The sequence below is a fragment of the Amphiura filiformis genome, chromosome 12, assembly GCF_039555335.1.
Source record: "Amphiura filiformis chromosome 12, Afil_fr2py, whole genome shotgun sequence".
NCBI lineage: Eukaryota > Metazoa > Echinodermata > Ophiuroidea > Amphilepidida > Amphiuridae > Amphiura > Amphiura filiformis.
The window spans coordinates 48,906,166-48,918,854 of NC_092639.1; the positions used below are offsets into that span (position 1 = coordinate 48,906,166).

At 37.2% G+C, this 12,689-nt stretch overlaps 1 protein-coding gene across 1 annotated transcript; it reads right to left on the reverse strand.

The window, feature by feature from the left end:
• Window positions 1-5,572: 5,572 nt before the first annotated feature.
• On the reverse strand, window positions 5,573-12,114 carry LOC140166873 (uncharacterized). The gene is made up of 6 exons (XM_072190361.1): window positions 10,693-12,114; window positions 10,076-10,213; window positions 9,275-9,383; window positions 7,916-8,014; window positions 6,846-6,937; window positions 5,573-5,849 (listed from the first exon to the last, which is right to left on the reverse strand). Exons 1-6 carry the CDS (start codon window positions 12,112-12,114, stop codon window positions 5,619-5,621), a joined length of 2,091 nt encoding a protein of 696 aa, XP_072046462.1. The 3' UTR covers window positions 5,573-5,618.
• Window positions 12,115-12,689: the final 575 nt, after the last annotated feature.

The window sequence follows — 12,689 nt, forward strand, 5'->3', positions numbered from 1 at the left end:
AATAAATAAATAAATAAATAAATAAATAAATAAATAAATAAATAAATAAATAAATAAATAAATAAATAAATAAATAGGCCTCAATAGATAAATCTATAAATAAATAAATAAGATCTGAATGTGCCATTTATATTATTATTACAATTTTAATATTATTAATATTAGTATTAATACGACGTGTTATTAACTTTAAAAAGGTGCCCATTGATTATATAATAATTCAAGTACAGTTGAATCATATAGGTATTATGATACCTACCATGGTTGAATACAAGAAGACATTAAAAGATGTTCATCATTCCGTGCACTCACTAAATTTAGAACTCTTAGAAATTTGGCAACTCCGTATCAATTAAGCAACCTATGATTGTAGCAAAATATATATTTTCCCGGTACATACTATTTATTGCACGTGTAATACTTTTTGACGTCACGAAAAGTATTGTACATACAATATTGTACGTACAATATGGAGTCTGAAGCGCGCTTAACAGTCATCCAAATCATGCATGAGCGGAGATACACCATAGTTGCGGGAACTTATTGACCAGCCTTGCACCTATTCGGAGAACTAATCACTGCGCATAATCAACATAATCAGCGCATGAGGCGTATATAAATTAGATATCTCCGTGGACATGGTGGAACGGATTGAAAATGAGGTAGTTTCGTAAAAATCTTTTATTTCAAAAACGGATTGGCCAATTGTGAAAAAAGTATGTGATAGCTGATATATTACTCAACCAAATCGGTTATTTAGTTAAATTTGGTTTCTGCGTTGAAATACCCTGTAGAAATTGTTATTACACTTTTAGGAGAGAAAACGTGCAAAAGTTAAGACAATAAGAAAGCGACCCAAGATGTTTGTGTTTTTTGGGCGGTCGCAAAGGGAAAACAAACTATTTATTTATTTATTGGCCTTGCTGTGACTCATTGCATTACTATCAATAACAATACTAGAGTGAACTACGTACATTATTTCATCATTTTCACCACCAGAAATCGGTATCATAAACAATAATACATAATATTCAATATGAAGAATTTAGTTGCAAAAGCCCTTACATCCACTTTTTGACTTTTTGAGAAAAACAGCTTTTTTTAATCGTGCAAATATTACTTGTTCGATTTGATTCATTTTGGTTTTGAATAAAGTGTTGATGAATAGAAACTAAAATGATAGGTTTGGGACAATTTTCAATCCGTCCTATTTAGGGACCATTCACAAACACTTGTAAGGGGGCCCTCTTTACAGACCTCAAACAAAAATTTCAGGGCCCCCCTTTTTGACATGAAAATTATGCGTCAACCCCATAGAAAAGCATATAAATTTAATTTTTCCAGGAAAATTTGTGGTCATTTTTTTCAGCCCCCCCCTTAGGAGGGTCAAAAATTTTCAGGGCCCCCCTTTTTGCATCAGGCCACCCTAACAAGTGTTTGTGAACGGTCCCTTATTTTATCATTTCTTTTTTACCCACACTGTAATGTCATGCCAATAACTCAATTTCATTAAGGGATCTAAAATGAGCGTTTATTGCGTTTCGACAGTATTTTTGTGGGACATGAGAGCACCTCAGACCTATCAATTGCATTCTGAATACGAAGCATGTCTTTCTGATATCAAATAATTTTCATTTTTGAAAATCACAATATAATACAAATTTTATGACAAATTATAAAAATTTGATATTTTCAAATTGTTGATATATAACAGTCCTCGAAGTAAATTATATAAATCTAATGTTATATTCTTAAAGTGTATGTAGCAGGGAGGAAAAGCCGACGGTCAATTGAAAATTTTGACATTTCATATTGAAGATATGGATTTTTTCCCAAAAGACCTAATTTTTTTTTGGTGTTTTGGGAAAAAAATCCATATCTTCAATACGAAAGGTCAAAATTTTCAATTGATCGTCGGCTTTTCATCCCACCTACATACACTTTAAGTATAAATCATCAGATTTCTAAAGTTTACTTCAAGTACTGTTAAATATCAAAAATATCAATTTTAATGATTTGCCATAAAATGTGTATTAAATTGCGAATTTCAAAAATCAAAATTATTTGATATCAGAATGACATTCTTCGTATTCAGAATGCAATTCGATATGTCTGATGTGCTCTGATGTCCCAAAATAAATACTGTCCAAACGTTCATACCCCAGCCCTTAAGAGGTGGATGTATATAGGGCTTTTGCAACTAAGCTCTTCATATATGATTAATAATAAATATTAGAGTGGCTTTGTTTTCATTGCTGCAAAATAAATAAAGTCAAAGAAACACTGAAATTTAACACATATTTATTTTAAAAAGTCATTTTTATTGACAAACATCGTGAACATGCAAAGTCATCGCCACATCGAAATAGTTTACAGTAGGTGCATTTCAATTAACTTATATCATCTTAAAAGAAAGTAAAGAGTCCATAGCGGCCTTTTAATTTGGTTTTAAATGTACAAATACAACAGCCGAAGTAGGGAAGGCCCAATGTTCAATCATTCAAGTCAAATCGGTACTTTCGAGACATCCTAGCAGGGCATGGCATCCTAGTATTACGTAACAAACCGGAAGATGTAGTTTAAGTCTAGACAATAGGCGGATTAGCGGCCATTTTGTCTTCGACATGATTTTATTTAAAATTATATTTTGTGTATACAATATATTCTGTAGTAAATCGATCAAATGACGGTGATTGTTCAGGTATTATATGCTTGATAGAATTAAATTGTCTGACCAGCTAGTATTCTCCTCCGCTGTCATTGTGATTCCAGTCACTCCACGTACCGTGTTGCGAAGGTGGAGGAGACTAAAGCTGTATTAACGGAAACGGAAGGGGTTAAAAATGATGTAGTTTAAGTCGAACAATAGCGTGACGTAGTTTCCGGCATTGTTCCTATGCACTTTCACCCTCCTGATCCTAGCTGCTGAATTGCCATTCTTTGTTTGCCGCGCACCTGTTCAAGCCAATAATATGTCTGTATGTTCTTTGGGAATGAGGACACAATGAGCCATTAACGAAGGACATATTACTGGCGACAAACAAAGAACATGAATTCAGCAGCCAGGATGTCTCAAAACTATTAATTTTGCGCCTCTAGACTAATTTCGTTGTAGCAGGTATCAAACTAATAGACATTGAGCGTCCCATATCCGTCACTGCACGGAAGAAAGCGTCATCTGGTTCGTGGAGTTTACTTACTATTGTTAGTAATAACCACTACAAGTTTTGCATTCGTCTTTAGGGAAATCCCCTCTGATGTCACGGAGACAAAAGAATGGTGATTACTGAACACAAAAAATAAGAACCGTTTCAGGCAAAATGGAGCTGTCAGATATGTAAGGCAATACCAAGAAAATCGCTCTTTAATACTAGCGCATATGTCACCAATGCGAGCCACTCCGTCGAACGTAACTCGTGTCGGTTCTTTCGCCATGTACGTACGTAGTGTGTATCGAAATTTGATAAAATTACAGCACCTGAACGTCTTGATTTTTGCAGGTTATGTTACTTTACTATACATTTTAATCGAGTAAAAACCGGAATTTTGATTCTGCGCGCGCAAATTGTCACTATAAAGCTCTTTTTATTTCGATCATGGGCGAAATTATTGTAAAATACAAATTTTTGCGCACATCGTCACAATAAAGCCTTATTTAGAAGCTCGAAGACATGTACAGTCTCTCTAAACAACAAAACCGGTATGTGTATTGTATGATGTAACTGCAATTTTTGTCGTCTGTTCCCCCAAAAATTAATTTTGCCCCCTCTGACCAAGAAAGCTGGCTGCGCCCCTGCCTGACCAAGCTGATTTGTCTCATCATATTATCTTCATCATAAGCAAATAATTATCTCCTTTGTAGCAGTCAAGTTAGCTCAATCGATAAGGCGTTCGACTATGGTGCGAGAGGTTGCGAGTTCGAACCCTGGCGGTGCCTAGTACGCTCTCGTGGAAAAAATGGAGTTGGCTTGAAATTCCCCTGCTAATTTGTCCCGTTGTATTAACCCGTACGAAACTCGGGGAGCTGATACTGGTTGCGAAGGTTATTTGCTTCTGCGCTTCTTTGTAAAATCTTATCACGATACTGGTTGTGCCGTTAGATAATCACAGAAGTCGATGCCATTGGCACAAACACTTTGGTGATGTTCTTGTCGTGTTTGCCGATGATACTACTATAACTTATTCACATAAGGACATTGTGTCCAAATACGATCTTATCAACAATGAATTAAAAGAAGTTAATAATTGCTAGTTAATAATAAGCTATCAGTGAATGCAAGCAATACTAATTATATGGTGCTTGGTACAAATCACAAAACATCACGCGTATTGTACAATGTTACTAATAATATTATATTAGATAATGTAATCCTGGAAAGGTTGAATAAGACCAAATTTCTTGGAGTGACAATTGATGAGAATCTAACTTGAAATTTCATATTACCAACATCTCAAAGAATATATCTAGAGGTGTTGGTGTAATAAACCAACTGAAACATTTTGTTCCCGAGCGAATAATGTATTCACTATATTGTACTTTAATACTTCCTTACATAAACTACGGTATCTTAGCATGGGGAAATACTTGTCAAAATATTTGGAAAAGATTTTCAAACTTAAAAAAAAAAAGCCCTTAGAATGATATCGAATAGTCACTTTTAAGTCACTCAGCCCTATTTTCAAGAATTACAATCTGCTTAATGTTTATGATAGTTATGATCTCGAACTAAGCACTTTTATGTACAAGTATGATACCAATCCGTTACCAAAGGCCTTCAATAGTTATTTCGTTGAGCAGAGGAATCACCTCAGGAATCACACAAGAAACGCTGAAGATTACAAGATCTGTCTTACAAAAACAGAGTTTGCTAACAAAACAATAAGAACCACCGGGCCAAGAAAATGGCATTCGATTGCCAGATGCGCCAAAACGGCTACAATTAGTAAAACTCTTTAGATCCCAAATTAAAACAAACCTTATGGAAATGTACACTTAATACCTCTTAGTTTTGATTTACTTATTTTTATTTTTCTCCCTTTTAAAACAAAAAATCGATTAAAATTAACTGATCTCTTAGCATTTATACTATATTCACAAAATGTCATCTTTCTTTTGCGATATACGTGAGCATATGTTATGAAATCTTAATTTGTCTTACACTTATATTCTGCATGTTCTTTATTCATCATTTTTTTCCTGCTTAGTTCGTTCTACATGAATGTATGAAAGAGGGTGGGGGAGGGGGTGTTTGTATGTATGTAACTGTATTTTAGTAGGCAAATTAAGAAACTTAGGCTAAGGTAAAGGGGGTGTTTGTTCAGGCCTTTTTGGCCTTCTGAGCATCTCCTCATTCAAATGTGTTGTTTTGCTGTTATTGTATTGTTGTATTTTGAATGAAATAAAGACTGATTGATTGTGGAATGTCTAGGGTGTGCGCTCTTGAAGCAGCAAAGTCCCTGAATGGTTGAATGGTTTATGGAATGATGTGGGCCATAGTGGTCAGCGACAACTTGTAAAGTGTGCTGAGGCTTGTGGATCAACATCTAGGCGTTGTGCCTGTGCGTAGCGCACTATAAATCATTGCACTTCTGCTTCTGCGCTTCTTTGTAAAATCTTATCACGATACTGGTTGTGCCGTTAGATAATCACAGAAGTCGATGCCATTGGCACAAACACTTTGGTGATGTTCGCTGTAATGAATGCGACTGGTATATGTGTTGTTGTACATGTACTGATACTTGTACTCATGAGCATCTGACTTTAGGAGATGGTTGGTGGCCGTATCCTCCGTAACTTGCTGGAAGTTATCTTTGGCTACAACCCAATAAGTATTCATCACACCTTTGCCCTAATGAATAAATCGATTAATAAAACAAGTTAATACTTAAATCAATGACAGGTCTTTTCCTTGCCCTCTAAAGGGATTGACACCAATCATACACATTGTTATGGATTCGGCAGACGGCCGAATCTGGATTCGGCTTTTGATAAATTCATGTTGCGCATGCATTATTTTTGAATTAGCAAACAAGTGATCAATGCTTTACCTACAGAGGGCAGCATATCATTTTTAATGGTTATCATCGTCGCCCGTACTCCGATGCACCATTAGCTAAGGGAACAAACCAAAAGATTGATGATGTCCTATAAACGTAACTAGTTTCGTTTCTCAGCCGACCCCCTCTCTCCCTACCAGAAACGTAATAATGAAATTTTAAAAATTTTAACATAATAATTATAATGACACATTCTTCAGACCGATGTTTTTGTACAAGCGTAATCGAGTAATTTTACCCCTCCTCCCTAAACGAAACTAGTTTCGTTTATAGGACGTCATCGATCTTTTGGTTTGTTCCCTAAACCCTATTATCATCTAATCACCGTTTAAAATATTGATATGCTGCCGGCTATTAGGTAAAGCGTTGATACCTTATTCGCTAATTCAAAAATAATGGAGGAGTAATATGGATTTACAAAAAGCCGAATCAGGATTTGGCTGTCTGCCGTATTCATAAAGATATCTTTAAAAATTGTGCACTTTTGAGAACTGATGTTCGTCTGCCGGACGTTAGGTTCTCTTTCTTTTCTTCTCAATTTCTCAAAAATTACCGTTATGCCTAAAATTACTTGGGGAGCACAACTTCATATAATAACACTCTTTTATTTACCCTCCACTTTCAGGTCAAAACACTAAAGAATAAAGACACGAGGCTGTCCATAAAAATAGCCATATGCAAGTATGTTCTGAACACTTTAACCCAACCACTGCCACTACAAAGGGAACCGTGCTACAAATATGACAACTAAACGGCATTTCCTTGGGACTCTAGTCAGGCTAACTCACCTTTATATCAACAGGGCCTCTCTTGAGCATTGTAAACCCTCCTGTTTCTAACAACTTTAAGTAAGATGTCTCACTTATTTGCACTCGCATAGCTGTTGAGATATAAATTAATACAAAAACAGTTACTCCTCGGAGGTATAAGAATTCGGTTTAAAAATATAGTACGCTACGCCTATACTTTGATCCACAAGCCTCAGCACACTTAGTTGTCGCTGACTACTAAGGCTCCACATCATTCCATAAACCAAACCATTTAACAACAACTCAGGGACTTTGCAGCTTCAAGAACGCACAGCCTAGACATTCAACAAATAACCTTCGCAACCAGGATCAGCTCCCCGAGTTTCGTAAGGATTACAACGAGACAATTAGCAGTAAATCCCTTGTCCAGGGGAATTTCAAGGTTGCTCAATTTTACCACAACAAGTCGCAACCTCTCGCACCATAGTCGAACGCCTTATCGATTGACTGCTTAGCAGTCCTTTTAAAAGGAGCACTCAATATTTCAATGTTTTCTTAAAGAGTAAAATAATAAAGTAAAATACTCTCCAATAATCGTGGGGTTATGATCCTCTACTGCGTCATTTATTTTGTCAACAAATAGCAGAATCGCCATTTCAAATAAATATCGTGACTGGGTAGGAAAAACCACCCACGTTCATTGTTACTCATTTGGCAGAACAGGGAACAGTACAAAATGTCAAATTTGAAAGTATTTTCATTTTGCAGGGGACATCAAACACACTCAACTATTAAACACAACTACTTTGAACAGTAATGCAGTTTTCGTGTCCCTCCAAAATGTCAATACCTTCAAATTGTACAATTCATGCCCTGCGGGGCTCTTCTATATTGAAACTCCGTTAGTTCCAAGTCTTTGCTATGTAAGCCCCAAAATGTTTGTTTTCTAATTGCAAAACCTTGCGTAACGTTAAATAAGATCAGTTGTATATAAGAATGATTCATATGATCATTTTAGTATCGTGACTAGGTTGGGCAACTCCTTTATTATCAATTTGAGTTCATCATTTTGGATGAAAACCATATGATACAACGATTAATATACTTACGTAGTCCAGTAGTTTTCATTCTTGAGGCAATGTTAACGGTATCGCCGAATAAACAATACCGTGGCATCTTTAATCCAACCACTGCCGCTACAATGGGACCTGACAACAAATATGACAAAACGGTAAAACGTAGCATTAATCATACCTTGCAAATAATGGGTAAGGGTGTGTTTTCGGTAGACAGCATTAAGTCAACGAACGTGAACGCAGTACATACACTGATGTTACGTGATTCCACGGCGCTCATGTACCGCGTCATGTACGAATATCTAGTGCTGTCGGACCAGTTAACGCTCAGGTGCCGTGACGGACAAACCGTCAATAGAATAGGCTACACATGGTTCTCCAGTGAATCTTGTGAGGTTTTTTCGTGAGAACAGAAACCGCACATTTGCTGCCATCGTACCTCCAGGAGGGTTAAAGCTCATTTATGTCAAAGCGCATGGTTAGTCGCATAGAATACCGGAGGTACAAGTAAATGTTATCATTTTAGATCTCTTGATCTCTTCTTGTTCGTGAGACGTAAACCGCACATCTGCTGCCATCTTTAAATTAGGTCAAACTGCAAGATCACTATCATAGAACACCGGGCTACCAGCAACGGTCATTATTGTTAACCCGGGATTATAAATTGCTATTCAAGTTGACGCCTGCTAAAAGTCACGTGGATCAAATAATCATAATACATCTTTGCTCATCCTATTGAGGCCGCTTTCAGTGTACTGGGCGTTGCCATCTTGTGGTATGTGCGGCTCTCTGAAAACGCACATTATTTCCATTAATAATAATAATAGAGAGGACGCCTACTTTTAACTCGCCGTCGCCCAGTTGCGTAGACAGTGGGACAGTTTCATTTAAAATTACCCGCTAACCAAAAGGTCCGCTAATCAGAAAACCCGTTAATCAGAAGGCCCGCTACACAGAAAATATTTTTTTGAGTAGCGGGCCTTCTGATTAACGGACCCTTTGCAGAATCATACCCTGTATTCGGACAACCCGCCACTCAGAAAAACCAGTTCTCAGGGTTAGGGTTATAGGGGTTAGGGTTAGGGCTAACTCAGTTCTCTCATATGAATAAAACAGCCCACTAGTCAGAATTCTGTATAGTTGGCATTCTGAATAGCGGGTCTTCTGGGGTTAAAGGATACAGCCCGCTAGAAAAAAAGGTCACTATTCAAAAGTCCGTTATTCAGATGGTCCGCTACCTTAGAAAAGTCTGACTAGCGGGCCATCTGAAAAAATGGGTATTCTGAATAGCGGGTCTTCTGATTACCGAGTCCTCTGAATGACGGGCTGCACTCGCTAAGGCTTATTATCCTTTTTTAATATTTACACTTCATACTTGTTGTCGTAACTTACCTGTGTGCATGCCGACTCGTATCTTGATTTTCTTGTGTTTCTTATGAGGAACCTCAAGGCTGCTAGCGTGGTAAATCAGATCTAAAGCTACCGTTGCCAGTTCTGCGGTGTGACACCAATTATTGCACCCGGCATCAACCTTCGACAATCCAGCAAAATCATCACCTACAGTAAGCAAGATAGCAACTTGAACATGATGGAAACTTGGTGATAGCTCTTCGAACAATATGATATCCCTATTACATGCGAGCTCGCCCGATCTGCAATCGGAATCCCTTATACAACTAATAGGTATGATAGGGCTGGGCAATGCATGGAAATACGACGAGGAACTATTTGTTTGTGTGGCATCTGAAAAGACTGCTTTAAAATCACTGAAGTTGACCAAGTCATATAGCGAAAAAAGTACATTTTGGGGTTTGACACTTCTAAATGGTAGTTTCTCTCATCATATGACATTTTTACTGTAATGAATTACCAAAATTCTAACGCACGTGGCATCGGTTTTTAATATTCGTCATACTTAATTGTAGCTTCGAGGGCGCCCTGCCATTTTTAGGTGTTTTCAGTACAGTGCGTTAAAACAAGAAATATATCGGGTCAACCGATGTTGAGTTTTTGATCATTTGGCATCTAAATCATCTAGTTTTACTTGAAATTGGTGGCGTTTAACTATGAGAGATCTGAATATGAGAAAATTCCGCCCAAAATTAGCAATAATTTCCCATTGAAAACTGTGTAATAGATACGTAATTAGTAATAATGAACCTTAGTATGGTTGAAACGTGTATGTTGGATTATATGTTTGTTTGTTTGTTTGTTTGTAGACTTACCGGATGCTAGCATGTATGTTTCGTTAATTGTTTCCACCTTGTAGACTTTGTAACGATCAATACGATAATCAAAAACCAAGTATAGGCCATTAAGCATTTCTACAACCTGAAAACAAGAACAACAAGGACCATCATGATTACTTAAAACAGTGGCATGATCGACGGGATTTTATATTATATTACTTAAGGTTGCATGGCAAAGAATATCATATAATTATGTCACATTTCGCTCTGTGAATTACAATTCTGAAGAAGGATTTTTACGATCTTTAATGTTTTCTTTCATTGACGTTGATCCTTCTTTTAAATCAATGTATTATAACTCAAAAGAAACGTCAGAGACAAAGAATTCGAAATGCCGCTTCGAACCTGTTTTTTCAGTAGCGCTGAAAAGTATTTTCTATCTATGCATTAACAAATTTGTTATTTCATACACAATGCCCCGTCCTTCACAAAGTCAGTGGTTTGAGACTGTTTGTGTCTATATATGAAAAGTTATAAAGTACTTTCATATCTCTTGATTATGCAGGCAAATTTTATATAAAACAGAACACTTGTCATTGTTACTATCATAACTCTACTTACTTGCATCGGAGTACTTTCTGAGCAAAGTTGGTCAAACCCAGGAATGTCCGAAAAGAAGACAGTGGCATTGCTGTAGGATTCAGCCTCAACGTTCCTGTTCTTCATTAGTTGCTCCGCAACAACCCTTGGTATCATCGAATACAAAAGATAATTGGAACGCCTTTTCTCTTTGTTCAATGCTTTAGTCTGAGCAGCAAGTGTAAGCGCGTAGTTTTGAATGTCAGTTGTGAGTGACCAGAAGGCACGAAGAATCAAAGGACACATGATGATTACAATAATAACAAGTGAGATACTAATTGCGATTGATTTTGTGTCAGATTCAAGGTCACTTTGCAGTCGGGCCAAGATTTCGTCAGCCATGTTCTTTTGTACAGTTTCCAAGATCTCGATGTAGACTGTCATGCTGTCAAACCATAGAGTCGCCTCTTCAAAATTTGGCTCGTGAAATCCAGAGTACATTACATCGCCGTATTCTAAAATTTCTTTTCTCATTCGCGCGATATTGTGTGTAAAGTTGACCGATAATGATTCAACTTCCATTTCGTATAAGTTGGTGATCAAGGTTGAGTACCGCATGGATGCCACGAAATTCCATGTTCCGACGTTATATTTGTCAAGATACCAAACGTAGTCTTCATGTCTGTCAAACTGACCTCTTGCAAAGAAAACCGATCCTAAAGTGCGTTCAATGCCTGTGTCAACATTGCTGACAATCAATAGCTGGTACGCTACAAGTGTTTGCCAGATGGCATGACCTTTAGAATTGCCAACACTTTCATAAAGCCAGTCAATAAAGATCTGCAAAGCGCTGGTGTAGAAGTCAATTTCTTTGTAGACAGTGGTGTCATTACGTTTGAGATTGGCACGATGGTTTGCCAAGTGCTCTTTAAAATCACTCTTCTTGCGAAAGAATGGAAGTTCGTTTAAGATACTTGTCACTACCGGCCAGTAATCTAATTCATCTAGTGCCATATCGGTTAAAGGATACGTTTCGGTAAGATATGCGTTGTCTTCCGAACCAATAACACTCACATAAAGAGCCGCCATGTCCCTTTCGCGTTGTAATGTACTCAGCAACATCCCTATGTCACGGCTAAACCGTATGACATTTCTCACTTCAACATCAACGTTGTTGTTTCTTGCAATAGAATTTAAATCCATCACTGCCAGAACTGCTAAAGCCAATATAGGAATCAAAATCAACACCAACATCTTTGTCAGTTGAATTCGTTTACCTTTCTCCGTAAGAGGATTTTCGCGGCATTTTCCAATCTCATTTGGGTGTAAAAGTAGAACGCGAATTGGTTCGTCAATTTGCGAAAGCGACCCAAATGAAGATTGGGAATTGTCCACCCTCCTTTTTCCATTTTCTTCGATAACTTCTCGGTATAGAGGAGTAGAGTCTCCAACGACCAACGACATTGTTACTCTTTTGAAGCAACAATTCCTATCCGACAACTTCAACAAAAAGAATACTTGTTTACTTACTGTCGTTTCACACGCAAGTTTGAAAATGAAGTTACGAAGTTGCTTTCTATACTGGCGTAGTTCAACATAAATGAAGTCTTATACATGTTATATGAACCAGGGGAGGCATTTCCTAAGCATGGGTTCGTAAAATTGACTTGCCTTTAAAAAAAATTCTCATTAGCCTTTTGCATGGTTATCCATTTGTTACGATGAAGCCAATAAAATACACCGAGTAAATAGAACCACGTCAGTAACTGAAGTTTGGAAATTGAAAAACAATATGGTTTCATCGGTTAAAACACCGATGCATCTAAGTTTTTGCGCGCTCCATGTCTTAGTTCCAACAATGAATAATTTGTCTTGTGTGGGCGGAAAGGGATCGTACAAATTTTCAACAAAATTTAGCCCGCGAATAAAAATGGACTCCGGTCACCGACATATTTATGACCCCCTTCAGAAGAAAATGACACCCCTAACTCTAATGCCAACCCTAACGCTCACTTTATCCTTAATCCTAAATGCCCTAA